This window comes from Hippopotamus amphibius, chromosome 14, assembly GCF_030028045.1.
Source record: "Hippopotamus amphibius kiboko isolate mHipAmp2 chromosome 14, mHipAmp2.hap2, whole genome shotgun sequence".
NCBI lineage: Eukaryota > Metazoa > Chordata > Mammalia > Artiodactyla > Hippopotamidae > Hippopotamus > Hippopotamus amphibius.
Window position 1 is genome coordinate 66,925,963 of NC_080199.1, and position 16,225 is coordinate 66,942,187.

At 35.9% G+C, this 16,225-nt stretch overlaps 1 protein-coding gene across 4 annotated transcripts; it reads right to left on the reverse strand.

Annotated features, from left to right (window-relative positions):
* Positions 1-3,237: 3,237 nt before the first annotated feature.
* Positions 3,238-14,803, reverse strand: UFM1 (ubiquitin fold modifier 1). Of its 4 annotated transcripts, XR_009049002.1 has the most exons (7): positions 14,539-14,786; positions 14,407-14,463; positions 11,212-11,269; positions 7,839-7,878; positions 6,617-6,649; positions 4,941-5,240; positions 3,238-3,942 (listed from the first exon to the last, which is right to left on the reverse strand). XR_009049002.1 is itself a non-coding variant. In XM_057707316.1 (6 exons), coding segments are annotated over exons 1-6 (258 nt in total). In that variant the 5' UTR covers positions 14,541-14,786; the 3' UTR covers positions 3,238-5,172. The 4 variants fall into 4 exon arrangements, 3 of the variants coding, with proteins under 3 accessions (XP_057563299.1, XP_057563301.1, XP_057563300.1); XM_057707316.1 differs by having other exon boundaries at positions 3,238-5,240; XM_057707318.1 differs by lacking the exon at positions 6,617-6,649 and having other exon boundaries at positions 3,238-5,240; positions 14,539-14,788.
* Between the last annotated feature and the right edge of the window lie 1,422 nt (positions 14,804-16,225).

The following is a 16,225-nucleotide window of genomic DNA, read 5'->3' on the forward strand; positions in this document are numbered from 1 at the left end:
AGAATTTCTACAACACCCCCCATATAGCAAAGCAGGTAACAGGGCCATAAACCTACTTTTCCAATGTTCACAATTCTCTTTGTAGTTATAAATGTATACATATTTACTAAAAGAGAGTCTTAACTGTGTAGATTATTGTGTTCATTTTTTCAAGCAAAGTGAGATCACAGAAATATTCATAGCAATCTATGAAGCCCTTTCCAGATGTATCCTTTTTCTTTTTTGAAAATATTTCAGTATAATTCTAGGAAAAATCATGGCCAACAAACAATGATGCGCAGTGCAGATTTTATAATCATATAGACCTGGAAGCCAATCTCATTGTAATTTGAACACAGTAACTTAAATCTTGGCTCCCTTAACAGTAAAGAGAAGAAATGAACATGGCAGTTTGTGAAGAGATTAAGGATTAAATGAGATAATGTATATAAATTTCCTAGCTGTGCTCTGCCCATTAAAAAGGGGTTTGAAGCACATCCTCACCCCCATGTAATTACTTCAGTCGGTAATTTTGCTGGTTTTGAAATGTATACATTTTCAAGAGCCCAAGAAAAAGGAATGAGTCTTAATCACATTTCATCTCCAGTATTTCCCAATATCCATGGTATGGCTAATGATTAACAATATTTTTTTAAAATGGAAGAATGCTTCACACTCTTAAAGAATGATTAATTCGTTTGAGACAGTAAATCTCTGCTACAAGAAGTGGTGAGGAAATATGGGTATATTGGTTAATCAAATATTCTAGCTAAATAAGTTATTAGGTTGGAGACACTTGAAATTCTCAAAGTTTTCATTCTTTTACATAGTCTTTTGATTATAAAAATCCTTATCGCGTACCTGTTACGGGCAAGGCAATTTGGAAATCCAGTTTCAGTCATGACCTTATGCTTTTATAAAATTTATATTTTAAATCAAATATAATTCTGTATTTAATAATTGCTGTAAGGGAGGAATGTACAAAATGCAATGGGTGCTTAGACAGCTAGACACCTAACTCTACCTGGGAGGACTTAGCAAAGGGTCCATGGCTTCTAAACTTGAACAAAGAGTCTGAGGCTTGGCAGGCAAATGGAGAAAGCAAAGGCATTGAGGCATAAGAACATGGTACATCAGATACTAAATATTATTTGTACTTCAGTGTAGCTGCAGTGTGAACTGGAGGAGGAAACTGTAAGAAAGAAGGTGGCGATGATAGATGACCCTGAACAAAGACCAGTTCATGAAGGGCCACAGATGTCATGAGAAGTATAGATTTTTGTTCAGTGGGATTTTGATTAGTGGAATGACATGATCACATTTCCATGTCACAAAGCTAGCTCGTTACAACTAGGGGCTTTTATAACAGCATATACAAGAAGATGAGGGCTTCAGACAGTGGAGATGACTATGAGATATACTCTGTAAACAGAATCGAATTTCATGATTGGTTTGCTAAGGCAAGAGAAAGGCAAGAATCTAATGAGTTTCAAATACCTGGCTTAGGTAATTAAGATGTGGCTAACAGATTGGACAGATTGAGGTGTTTGAGAATGTTTATTTCAATTAATGGTTTAATTAAACAGCCTGGTTTAAATAGCGACTTATCCATCTCTGGCACTATCAGAAAGTACTTCCAGAATTTCTGTATTGGAGGGGCTTATAGGCAACAGTCTCGTTGGAAGAGGTTACTAAAGAACTAATCTTGTAGCTGCATCTGCAAGATACACAAGGTTAAAAAACCTAAATTGCCTGATGGGGCTGATAAATGTGGGGCCACAGTCCCACTCCCAAGCCACCCTATGGAGTAGCACCAGACTCGTAATTACCTTTATCTGATTGGTTTTTACTTAATGTCCTACCATCTTACTGTATTTACACCATGTATGAATAAGCAATGCCATTCATGATTGCACACATATTTGGTACTCTGAAATGAGAATTTAAGCCTGACACATTTCTCTTATATTTTTAAACTTATAAGTCAATACAGATCTAGTATATTGTGAAAAAGATACTGAAAAATTCTCCCAGTATGATATGGAGAGTTCCAAAGTCAAACAAGGAGTCAAATGTTGTATCTCAACCTCTTTAAGCCTCTTTCTGCTTCAGTAAAATGGAATAACTTGGCATTGTTGTAAACAATGAAACAAGTTAAAAACATCTGATGTTCAATACATATTGAAAATGTGTGTTCATTTTCATGTTCGATACATATTCATACAGTAATTTCTTTCAGATGAACTACATATGTAAATCATGTGTGTGTGTATATATATATATATTCACTAATCCCATAGGTAAATACCTAAAATATATATGTATACACACATATGATTTACATACATAATATGCAGTATTATAAATAGCCCTGGGAACACTAATATATATTAGTCAGTTAATTTACAAGCGCTCCATTACAATATATAAATGCTTCCAAGTTACAAATATTTCTAGGTCTTTGGGTAAAGACATGGTGGATATTTTTAACGTCTTAATTTGGGGACTGGGGGGCTTAAATTGGACTGAGTTTTCTTCCCATCAGCTTTTCTTTCAAATAACTAACCTTAAGAAATAAAATACCCAAAAAATGATTGGACTTGGAACACTTTAAAATAAGGCTTTATACCACCAGTGAGTGAGATTGTTATAGCATCTCTGCACTTAGCTACTGAAGAAACAAGTGGTGGGATGTACACTTCCCAAGATTCTAGAACATATTCTAGTTACTCAGACCCTTCAGACTTCATTTTGTTTATCTATAAAGTGAAAGGTTATCATTAATTCTCAGATTGAGCTGCAAAGCAAAAATCATTAGGACTGCTTTTATAAACAGAAATTCTTATACATCATTCCAGATTTAATGAGTAAGAATTTTAGGGGTGGCTTCCAGAAGTCTGTATTTATAATTTCCTAAGTGATTCTGATAATCACCCAGGTTTAGGACCTACCAGCCTAAACACTTACTACAGACACTTACTGTAAGTTCAATCTTATTCTGAAAATGGACTGGCATTTGCAAGTATATATTCATTCCTAAGACCTATAGTCATTAATCATCTTTGCCCTTTTTTTGTTCAGTTTTTTGGCTACATTTGCTATATACTGGCTCAACAGGTGCACTAATTAAGCGCTTTAATAATAAAATAAGAGTAGAAAATATGGTTTGTGGTATAAGAAACTGTATTTTCACAAGATATTAATTATGTACCAATAAAGCACTTAAACTAAATACAACACTTCAAAACAATCTGCACAGAGGTTTAGATCACATTTATTTAATAACAAAATGTCTAGTTCTTTAGGAAAATATTTTTAACATCTTCCTGCAATAAAATTTTCCAACCAAAGAACAAAAATATTAAACAAATTATGGTATGAGACATCATAAGTCTTATTTATGTAACAAATCAGGCAGAATTTTGTGCTAGAAACAGAATGGGGGGGATCTAAATAAAACAAAAAATTCAGAAAGTGGGTATTCCTAAATTTCTGGTTAACCAAGGCTTAATGTTAAAGACCAGGAGTCTCTAACCATCAGACTTCGTAGAAAAATTCCCCAAACATTAGCAACATATTTCTCTACCTCAGCAGATTTTTTCTCCCTCTACAATTCAGAATCTGCTGTTCATTTGTCAAATATATGAACAATATCTAGTTACTTTCTTAAACTTAACCAATATCACCCTTCAGATACTAATTCTGTTGCATAATTTTGTCCCCAATGAACCTAGTGCCTATGCACACTTACATAAAAATTGGTCTTAGAAATACTTCACTCATGAGTATTACAACACATATTTATTGAAAGCCTAAATCTCCAGGCCTAGGAAGTGCAAGACAGACACCAGGCCTGCCTCCAGAGAGCTCACCATCCAGAACACAGCAAGTCAAGCACTGGTCCTCAATCACTATGAGCCTTCGTTTCGCCTTTCAAGATGTGCATAGATATTGATGTCCTCTCTAAGGGCAAACAAAACCTTCCATTATGCATATCTTTCTTTAGATTCTCTAAGGGGAATTTTGAAATCTGTATGTTGACAAGGCCTATGCTTTGCTTTCTCTGATTGCCTCCTGCTCCTTATAACAATGTTAAGTATTTTGTTTCCTTCTGGTTCTTCCCAACATAGCCTCTGCAGTTTTGTCTATTCAGCTTGGTCTTTTCTGTGACACTCCCGTGACAGTTCTCTCTTCCTCTTCACTTTTGTTTCTTTTCTTCTTACTAGAATCCTGGTCATCTGGGCTTCCTCATCTTCCTTTCCTAGCTTCTTATTGACTCCAGTAACTAATCCTAACACCTCCTTAAATGCTGGGTCTTCAGTTAGTATAATTAGCCAGCATTTCAATCAGCATTTCCTTGAGCTCTGCTGTGAACTTCAGATCTTCTTTACAACACTTTCTCCCTGAACGCTATTTAGAAATATTATCCTCAAAAAGATGGTGGTTTCTTGAGGATTACTATTTTAAAGGTTGTTTTGAAAGAGATGAATAAAGGAATGTACAATTCAGCAACTGATGCTTCTATTTTATTCTTAATTCTCACCATTGTAAGTACTGGAGTCTGCAAGATTACAGCTAAAACTCTTTGGTGTGGGATACCAATTTTACACATAAGGGCTAGATCAAAAACTTAATTTTTGGCTCTTTGATATTAAATTAAAATGCATAAGAACTCAAGAAGTTTGAAACTTTAAAACAAACTAAATTATAAAAAGATAGTTATTCACTGATGTGATTCTTTATTATAAATGATATATAATGAAGAGTTCAACTATTTCTGTGTTTGCAAATCAGATGCTGTCAAGCAAACTGCCATGTACAGATTCAGTCTTTTTACACTTTTAACTCAAAGGTAAGATTCAGTAAATTTTAATTTTCCAAATGTCCTCAGAAAGAATGATCAGAAGCATTGTCCAGTTATAAGACACAGTTAGAGAATCCATTTACCCCCAAGGAACTACCTGCGTGTGCTGTGAGGTAGCAATGAAAGACTGTGATCTTCTGTGCTGATGGCAGCCTCAGTGCAGAAGCGTCCCCCCTTCACGTGAAGTGTGAAAAACGAGAAGTCATCTTTCATTATTTCATCAACTACTGGTGTTTTCATAGGATTTCAAATGCCCGATTCCAATTTTACAACAATAACAATACCAATATTTATTCTGAAAGGGGATTATATGTTCCAAGCAGCAGATATTAACAACTTCCAACACGATCTCTAGGAATTATTCGCAGTTCTGAACCGTGCTTTAGAAAAACATTTCCTATACAAACAAACAAAACAAAAAGTTAGGTGTTTAAAAAACGACATGCTATCTTAATATTTCAGCTATCTTAATATTTCAACAACGGTTATGTAAAAGAAACAAAGGAGTGTCAAGTAGATACAAAGTTCAAAAATTATTAGAACCCAAGTCCAGGCTTCTTAAGTCTTGTTCCTACTCCTCTCACATCTTCACAATCCAACAAATGTCTGAAACTTTTAAATAAGAACATTACCCACAGAAATACTACCATACACAACCATCAAACAACATAAATTAATTTAACCATCAATACTTGCTTGAATACACAATAAAATACTTAAGGACAGAGAAAATAATAAATTTAAATCTACCCCAAGTGATAAAAGTTTAGAAACCCCGACCTCCTTTGGGTCTCAGTTGCCTTCGGAGATTTTCTTCACACCTCGTGATGCCTACAGTTCAATTTTACAGGGTAATCCAAAGGGCAACATATCACAGTAAGCAGTATTTCAAATTAATATAAATTACCGAACATTTTTTGAGTACAGAAAAGAAAAATCTTTAAACCTAAGTTTAAAGGCATCTACACAACAAAATGCCTCATGATTTTCAAAAAATAGCCTTTTAAATTTAATAAAATTATACACTTACGACAACTGATTTATGTAAAAAGAAATGATCATTTAAAATTCTTCATTTGCTGTATGGCTAAATTTCAAACCCAGGACCTAGGAGGACAATATAATTTTGTAGAAATACCTTAGAATATAATAGTTTAAAAATAACTACTCTCAAAATTGAGGTTACATTAAATCATGCTTAATTTCCAAATGTTATAATTAGACTATAAGCTAAGGAACAAATATAAAACAAATATACAACTGCCTGTTAAAAAGTTTACTTTTACCCTTCCTGCTTGTTAGGACATCAATATATAGCACTTTTTAATGTTAACAGCTTGAAACTCTGAGTGTAGACTGAGCCCCATAAAATTTAAATCACTGTACTTCTTTAAAATAATGATCAGCACTTACTGAACGCTTACTATGAATAGTGCAAACTTTTAAGCACTTTACATGTACTACCTCACAGCTACCTTATGAGGTAGTTCAAAATCATTATTCCCACAATCTTCACACTTTTTGTTATACATATTAAATACTTTTAATGCGTATCAGTCAGGTTTTCTCCTTCTTGTAGCCAAAAGCATACATAACTTGATACAAAGAATGAAACAAATGACTCACAAACATAGGTAAATGCTGCTATGCAACCCCTAAAAATCAACTATTATCTTGGTGAAATCTTATCAAGTCTAATGAGAATGAATTAAATATTCAGTATTGATTGATATAGCCCCATCACACCTCCACTGATTTCAGATAGATACTCACCAGCAGTCTGTGCAGGGTTTATTCCTATCCCATCTAGAAAATAAGTTGTAAGACCATCTAAGTTATTTCTAAAGCTAAAACGCTTTAATAGTAACAAGAAGAAATGTGCCAAAATAGTGCTGCTGCGTATATAGGCATGAGCCAAAGAGTTACACCAAGAACATGAACGACAATCTGTCAGGTAAGTTATCTGTTGAAACCTCTCACTATTAGGCATTCACACATATTGTTGGATTACAAAGGAACCTCTGTCAACGCAATGATCCTGGTAAGTTCTACAGAAGATAGTTTTTAATACTGTTTTGCCACATCCAGTGAAAAATAAAGCCAAAACACCTTAGGTATGTCATTAATCATTTACTATTGCTCTGAGGCATCAAACCCTAAGGCTGGAGAGCCCACAAAGTGATGTAAGTTCCACTGACACGATAAAAGTTTACAAAGCACTTTCCCAATAGCTATTCATCTGTGAATTTAAAACCTTCCGGAATATAGCTTTCTTCTAAATACAGACACACTTCAATGTGACAGCCAAGCAGAATGTTTCAGAATGAGAAATCCTGTCATATCTAAGTGAAATCATACTACTTACTGCACATTAAAGCCACCTTCTCTTGGTCTATCTTAACTACACATGAACCACTCACTCACCAGTCTCTGTGAATACTACTTTGTATTCCTGAAAGATAATTAAGCTCTCCCTGCAAATGTTTATTCCTCATGTTACTTCAATATTCCCTCATAGGGCTAGTTCCATTAAACTCCATTATTAGTAGTATCCTAAGATATTCAGAATTTAATTCATATATCTAACTAGATAAAATCCTCATTATTGCGAGTCTATAACAAGGTATAGTAAACGTACATTCCTGCTTAGGTTCCTATATTCTAAAAGCATTTACCAATATAACTCAAAAAACGCCCCCCCCAAAAACCACCAAAACAACCCTTGTTAAGTAAGTTATTTTCAGTAATAATTTGGCATGAAGTTATAAGGACACAAGATATTATAAAATGCTGTACTATATAACAAAAGCACAAAAAAAACTGAAAGGAGACAATTACGAACAATAACCTTGACTTAGTTTTTACAATTACGTATATCATTTATGTTGATACAAGTTTTAGGCTTTTTATATTTAAGTCAATTTTAACTAATTTGGTTTCTTTTAACAATTTCTATAACTCTAAGTTAATAAACAGTTTTAAAATGACTTCTTACCATTGGTAATAATTGCACTTGTTGCTGCAGGAACTTTAAACTAAAAGGGAGTAAAAGAAAAAAAATACATATATATATAATGCTAATTATAAAAGATGGTTAGCAAGGATGGGGTACATAGAATCAATTTTATAATTCTAAACTGTGATTTATCTTTCAGGACAAGTAACATTATCAAAGAAAGTACTACAATTTGCTTTATCTTTAAAGAACAACATTGTTCTCTAAATACTGCATTTCATTGTATCTAGGACACCACAGATTGTAAAATGCATCTCATCTTATACACTGCAAAAAAACGAAAACACTGTCAATGAATCTATGACCCAATGTTTACTCTTTCAGACTTAGACATGATTTACTTTTGTCATATATAATGCTCAGGCATAAGCAAAAAAAGCAAAGCAACTGCTTAGAATACTCCTAAAATTTCTTTGCAGAAACAGTTAAGTTCAAACAAATGCTCTTTTGTGTTTAATGGGAGGCCAACAAGGCTCATACCCCTTCAAGTTCTCCTTAAATGATTTGCTGACTTAAACCTCATGGAATTGCAATAGTCCAATTGTGCCACCAGGAAATACCTCTAAGTATAAGTAGGCGCAGGTGATGTCAGCTAGACAATCGTGTGACTGCCACATGGCCAACCATAACAGGAAGACTCCACTCATCTATTTTCAGAGATGTAAAAAGAAGTGCTTTCTGAATCAATGAAATGTGGTATGGAACTTACTGGTAGCTAAAAGGTAGAATTCTTCTCTTAATGCTCTAGAGACCAGCATTTGTCAAAGTGTGTTCATGTCCTCATGGTTTATTCATTTTCCCAACAGATACTGATTAAACACTTCTATGCAACAGACTAGCTTTACAAATACTACAAATGATTGAATAAGTTTGGAAAACATGAAGTTAAACTTGTAGTCTTCAAAATCTAGTAATATGCTGCTAATACACTTTATTTAACTTCAGAAAAAAAAAATTAGTCAATAATGTGTTTCCCATACTGTTGGGTCACTGATTCCAGTTTTTAATGGATTTTTTTTTTTTTTTTTAAGTGGTTCTAGTGGTCTGGGGAAAACACTCTCTCTGGGAAATGCTGCTCTTGGTATTTATAATGGTGACATATTAAAGTTGAGAAAAAAAAATAAAAGCTTATTTTAATTTGTGAATTGAACAATCAAGTTTTAAAATAAGAACTTAACTGTGCATGAGAACAAGTACTTTTTACAGGCTTAAGTGCCTACAAAACAAATAATTTTACTGTCCATATGGCACATTCTTAGTTGTAAATGTCCTTTTAAAGTTTTAAAAATTTTAAATAAACCTAATTTAAAGTAATTCCAAAATGTACCTTAACAAACAAATTTAAAAATACTTCAAAAGTTTTTATAGAGGTTGTCATTTTTATTAAAGCTTTGATCAAACACCTAAATTAATTATAGGCAATCTCAGATTTCTAAAACTTGAATATGACAAAGTTTCTTGTTGTTATTCTTAGTTATGTCCATTTTAAGATAAACTGTGCATTTTCTTAGTGGTAACATATTTTATTACATTAAAAATCAAAAACAACTACAGACACAATTTTGCCCTCTTCCAGCATACAGCAGCAATGATTAAAGTGAAATGGGGGGAAGTATTACTAGTGAGGTACATATAGTAACTACCACTTCTTCCTACAGTACTGACGAGTTTTCTCCTAGATGCAAAGAGCATTTTATGCTCCTCAGTTTTCATTTATTTCTACCTTAGATCCCATGTTTTATAATTTAGGATGTTAAGAGACTCTTCTCAGGCTCTGACAACTCATTTAGTTAAATTAATTCCTAGTCCTATGTTGAGAGCTTTGATTTTATTTTTTATTAAGAGAACTTTACTGGGGATTTATAACCACAAACTTTTGGTTTCTCAAGTCACTCTTGTTCTTACTGAAAGATTCTACAATGTTTTCCTGTGAGAGGCCTTCTCACCGCTGCCTTAAAGTCATATTCTTTCTAAGTGTGTTACACTCGTAATCAATACATGCGGCTGTGTGTGAAGTTGGTTCATTTTCTACTGCAAGTCTGTTAGGATTTTCACATGCTTTTACTAGCAGAGCCAGATCACAACGCCTTTGCCTTGTAAAGGATACGCTGTAAAGTAATTACAAAATTTAATAATAAATATTAGTTATAGCTTGAATAGATCTACTTCTTAAATTGGAATCTGTGGAACCTGCCAGGCCACAAACCAGGGGGATTTCAACCAAGTGATCTGTGTAGCAAAAAGTAATGATGCTGTGTTCAGATTTGTTTCCCATCTCTTTTTACTTATTCTTTCTGCATGAAGGACAGATCACAATTGACAACGAAGCAAGTAATACCACTTCTCAGTTTAGCTCTGAATGAGTGACGAATACTGTCAGTGGTCCCTGACAACAGTTTATAAGGAGCTGGGAGGCCTAATGGGCTGGCTGATTTTCCATTAATTCCTTAAGTACAGGGCTGAATTATGGATTAAGCTGGTTTCTTATTTAATTACGAAATTTTTTTCTGTGACGGTAAACTTTAAGATTTCCAACGAAAATTTCCTGAGTTGGGTTACTCTGTACCTGCACTGCACCTTTAACTTCGCGAAATTTTAGCAAATGCTATTGTATTTTTACTCAAAATCACTTCATCAGGTAAAGGGTGGGCATTAACTATTCCCACTTTATAGATTAAGAAATTTAAGAAAGAGAGAAATTGGTGGGCTTGCCCCATGCCAAACAGATAATTAATGACACCGTTAAAAGAAGAAACCTAGTTTCCCAAATCACATTCTTGTGCCACTTCCACCACACCAAGTTTCTCTTGTAATTGTCAAGTCCAAGGAGTTACTTTACAGATGCCTCTGATGAAAAATTTGGGTGGAAAAACTTTATTTCTTAAAAACAAAAACCCAAACATATTTTTAAAAACATTTTTTAAAAACAATAAATTTTACTGACAATCCACATGCTTTATAGAGAAAATTTGAAAAATATAATACGTATATAATAAAATTGTATTTCTAGAATCAAAGCTGGTAAAAACAGAAGCATATAGAATACCCTGTGATACAACACTGTTTTTTTAAAAAATTGACATATCGTCACTATCTTTTCAATTTCAATAAAAATTCTCCTTGTAATTTTCAGTGGTTACATTAAACAGATGTGTCAATTTGCTTAATTTATTCCTTTATGGGTGAATCTCAACCTTTACTGTACTGTTATCTGTAAGTAAGGCTTAACTTTTTGACAGCATAAACCTAGTAACTGAGCCAAGGTTGCAGTGTGGGGTCAAGGTGCACGCAGATTTCTGAGACATGTTACCAAATTGCATTTTCTATAGTTTGTCCCAATTTCTGTACTTACTTCTTCTGCTGCAAACTTTAAGACTGCTGTGAAAGGTGTACTTTCAGGAACACTGAGTCTGTAAGAATCAAAAACAATTTCTTAAAAGGCTGAGTGTTTTTAAGTCCTTTGTTACTTATTTCGCCTACTGTAGCAAACTTTGACAAAGCTGTCTTCTGAGTCTGAGCTTGGCTATCTTGACTGCACACTATGTTCATTAACTCTAAAAAAAGGAAAGCAACTGTTAGCCTTATAGTGGAGATGGTGCCTCAGCTCCACTTGAAAATGAATAACCTACACAGGTGTGGATTTCTACATGCCTAATACTTTGATACAGACAGTCTAGCATGTAGGTTGCTTCTTGTTTCTAAGGATGGAGTTCAAAAAGCTGAATCTCTCCTCAGCCTTCAGTACACTTTGCCACCTCCAGTTCATCCAATGCAGGAATGTGATGATTTTCATTAGAAGAGGAGGCGACCTGGGAAGCATCATCAGATCAAAAAGTCTTTTCATAAACCTTTGTGTGCACTTTTAATCATCATGTCTAAAATAGTAGTCCAAGTTGATGAAAATGAGTATGTTTACTATGGCAAAATATAAAGTGATTTTCCACCTTTATATCATTTGAAAAAGGGCTCACTCAATACAATCTGAAATAACATTTTGGAGTGATGTGTGATTTTATTTATTGATTTGTATGGTGCCAACTATATTAAAGGTCACTGATAAACAGTCAATCTGTATCAATTTTCCAACTTAAACACTAAAAGAGAATTGACATTACACCTTCAGAAAGCACTCAAAGACACAGAAATATGTTAAAAAAATAAGATAAACAAGATTCCTAATGTAAAATAAATTACAATGATTAAAGATAGAAAAAAGGATTCTCTTTCAAAGCAGGGAAAGCTCACATTTCTCTTTGAAACTTCTCTATTTTGTGACCACTGTATTGTTCTCTAATGATTTAATACCAACTACTACTATGTCAGATTCTCAGGTATAAACACCATCTCCTCACTCAGTCTACAGATCAATAATGAATATAAAAATCATTGTATGTGACACAGATATAATGTTACAGTGACTTTCGGTAAAAAAAAAATCTCACTAGATTTCTTGGGTGCCCTATTCCACTCCCCCAAAATACTGCTAAAGAGAGAAAACAGATGTCATTTTTTCCCCTTTCTTTTTTTATGTGGAATAAAAAGAGAGAAAAACAAAATTCTAAAGGATAGCCATCTGATCTAAAAAATATCTAATAAATGGGCAATGTAAAAGTTTACACAGCCGGAAATAGTACTTTGCAAGTATTCCTGTAGTTTATTTATAGTTTAGAACCTGAGAGTCACTGTCCTAAAACTCTGCCTCTAGAGAACTTCTAAAACTTTGGGGTTCCAGTTCACTTTTGGATCAGAGACTGGAAACGTCCTTGTATCATATAATTAAATGCTATGTTGATAATCACTGACATCAGTTTCTATCCATATATTATATTGATGAGACTGTCCAAGGAAAATCCAATGAAACAAAATAAAAACATATTTTAGTGCCTGTTCTAATTGGCAGAAAATTGCAGAGGGACTGGGAGTTACTGCAACCCCAGAGACCTTATCTAGATTTGAAGCTCTTGCGTTTGCCAGTCACATCATTTTGTAAAACTTACACTGACAATACATTGGTGTTTTAAAAGACAGGAACTATCCTGTATATCAAAGTGAATTTTGAAAGTAAATTAATGGCGACATTAATTTTTTTAAGTAAATATTTCACATAAATAGAACTATAGCATAACTTCACAAATGTTATTATAAAGAAAAAAGTCAAAGATTCTATAGAACAGTAGAGAAGAGTGAGAGATGAACTCCCTAGACCATCACAGAAACTGTCAGGGAGGTGAAATTTTGATCATTACAGGATGTTGTCTGGAAGTGGCAGTCACGAAAGTACATTCCAAGTACAGAAGAGAATGTGTACCAGAGCAGGGAGGATTCAAAAGGCTTGCTTGTCAATATGAGACTAGCATGGCTGAAACTTTGATTAAGTGATGGTGGTAGTAAGCGGTGGGGAGGAAGAGAAGAGGTGGGAAGTAAGACTGGAATTAGACTGAAAGAGTTAAAGGTGTTTTTAATACATCCTGTATATGAAAGAGAATATCTGATTTCAACATTTCTATAGCCAAGCAGCAATACCAACAAGGAATCTATCAACAAACAAACAAACCAAAAGGAACGAAATAAAAACTCGGACACTTCCCCAGAATAAATCCAGAACTGAAACATCTTTTCTAGAATTCAACTATTAACAATTCAAGGGGAAGCTTCTCTATCAAAGTACATACTCACCTACCTGACAAGTGAAAAGTGCCCTTAAAAAGTTAAAGCATGTTCTCCCACAAATCTCAGAGCTGCTTGTACTAGTACACAAATACTAGTTATGATAACGTTGAATAGGAAACATAATTACCCTTACATACCCGTTAATACATCTATTTTATATGTACATGCTCCTACATAAATCATACATATCTACAACTACACACACTAAATTCATTCAGTCCACACGTATTAAGTGAACTGGTACCACGTTCCAAGCACTCTTATAGATACTTGACGCTGCGCTATTCCTTCTTCTTTCTCCCTCCCTCCTTCTCATTCCTTCTTTCTAGAGCCAATTTACACATTGACGAGAATAATGTACTGCAAAGGGAGAAATCAAAGATGAGGACAGAGGGAGTAATCTCTCTGTTTTGTGAAGCCCACCTACTGAGTGAGTCACACTCGAGAGAGCATCAGGAGCCTGACTGTTCTAGTAATTTCGGAACCGGGGCTGAGATGCCTTCCCTTACCCCGCCTCTAACAGCTGGTCAAAGTGGTGAAAGGCCTTCCTGAGTGCGAGCAGACTGGGACTGTTTTAAGGATCCCAGCAAACCCCCCAGAGCCCGGTCCACACGTCCTCCCGCTCCATCACCCCCCAAATGAGTTCCAAAGAGAGCTCGCTAGCCCAGCAGCAACGTTCCCGTCCCCCACACCCGCACCGCCCCGCGCCCGGGGAAAGCTGGCACAGGCATCTCAGTTCGAGTGGGATGAGGAGGAGGCTCCGGGGAGAAAGGAAAGGAACGCAGACCGCTGCAGCGGAAGCTACTGGGAAGACTCACATCGCCCAACCCATAGGGACGGACGACCCCCACCCCGCCCCCGTGGCCGAGCTACTCACACTTTGTACGGCAGCCGCGGGTCCGACGTCAGTGTGATCTTAAAGGAAACCTTCGACCTGAGGAAGAAAGCGGAAAAGTTAAGGGCGGGAAGCGGGTCAGGGGGCTGGGGCGGGTGGAAAGCAAACTCTTACATGGTGCCGCCGGTCTCGACAGAAACCGCAACACACCAACTCCGTCCCGCAGGCCCACTTCCTCCTCAACGTCTCGCCCCGCTCAGGTCCACGTCTCCCTCGGCAAGCTGGGGTCCTCCAAGGCTGCTGTTGTCCAAGGCACTGCCTGAAAATCAGGCCCAGGTTCTCACGCTGGGCGGAGCCTACAAGTTACACATAACTCCTGCTTTTGCGTGAGTATCTCTGAAATAAAATTGCGGGTCGTATGGAAAGAAGATTCTCCTAATTACAGTTATTTTCTGCCGCATTTTCAGTCAGGCAGCACAGGCACAGGCAGAGACAGCAGGACTCCAGGTCCCGGCTTGCCGGTTGGGGCGGAAGTAAGGGTCCCGGGAGGCAGGCGAGGAACAGGCCGGTGGGCGGGCCGGTGGGCGGGCCGGTGGGCGGGGCCGAAGACGGGCGCGCTCTGAAGTTGCCGAGGCAACCTGAACGCGGAGAAGCTCGATTGATGCTCTAGAAGTTGAAATATTTACCTGGTTTTAGTATTAGCATTTTCTGCCTGTCCAGCAAACTAATCATGTTATATCTTGTAGATTTCTCGTATTTTTTCTTTCACATTTTTAATTTCAACGGATAAGACACTTATCAAGCTGATGAGAAGGACAAGATCCCTGCACTTGAGGAGTCTAGTTGAAAAGAGTAAACCACGAACAGATTTCAATAGTTTCTTATGTGGGTCTAAGGGGATTAAACCAGGGAACTAGGTTGCCTATCATCGGTCACGTTTATTCAGCTTAATAACAAACTTGAATCCTTTCTATGTGTCAGGCACTAAAGCTAAATGCTGGGTAAGCTGGGATGAGTAAGGTAGGTAGGTAGGTGCCAACCCTCTAGGATCTAATAGTCACAAGTTCTTGTATAGTGCGGGAAGAAGACTGTATATCCTCTAAATTTTATTACAAATCTAAGCATCTGTCTAAAAGACAAACATTCCCTTATGATGTCTGTAATGCCCTCTTGAAAAAACATTGCAATAAATAGAGAAAATGGGAAACATGTAGGCACTAATAGAGAAAAAGGGTTAATATTTAGTGTATTATGTTAGATTCTTAAGAAGTGATACCTAAGAGAGGAATAGGGAAGCAACGTAGCGGGAGTGCTGAAAACCAATTTCATCTTTGCCATAATTTTGTAGCAGACTACTTTTCTATGGTGGTATCTCCCCATGCAGAGAGAGATGATTCTGACTGGGAAAGTAAGGCCTCAATATTCTCGTGACAGTCATTGTCTTCTTCATTTTCAAAAAGTAGGTCATGCCATATATGTAGAGAGATGGAAGCAAATGTCAATTGATAGATTTGGGGATCGACACAGCATTTATAGCTGAAACTACGGGCTTTGTTGGTATGACTAAGATTTCTGAGAATAACGCTAAGGAGAAAACTACTGATTGTGTCCACCTGGTGTCTGCTAGCCAAACAACAATGAAGAATTAGAGTACATACATACAGTCTCTATTTCTAAGAATACATGTCATGTGTTTTTAAACAATATTTGCATCTTGATATTTATAGTTTTGTGTCTGCTCATATATAAAAATGTGGCAAAATCCGGAAAAGAAAAACATATTTTGATCAGCATTTCTATTGTATGTATAAAAAGTAGTGAAGACAGGACTCAACCTCAGGCAGTGTGACTTCAGTTCACA

Bases quoted from the DNA above. Each gene is read 5' to 3' on its own strand.
- UFM1 (XM_057707316.1), bottom strand. The intron at 11,270-14,406 runs GTGAGTAGCTCG...TGATTCTTACAG, and splicing joins CCGCGGCTGCCGTACAAAGT to ACTCAGTGTTCCTGAAAGTA. The intron at 7,879-11,211 runs GTAAGTACAGAA...ACTCCCTTTTAG, and splicing joins TAAAGTTTGCAGCAGAAGAA to TTTAAAGTTCCTGCAGCAAC.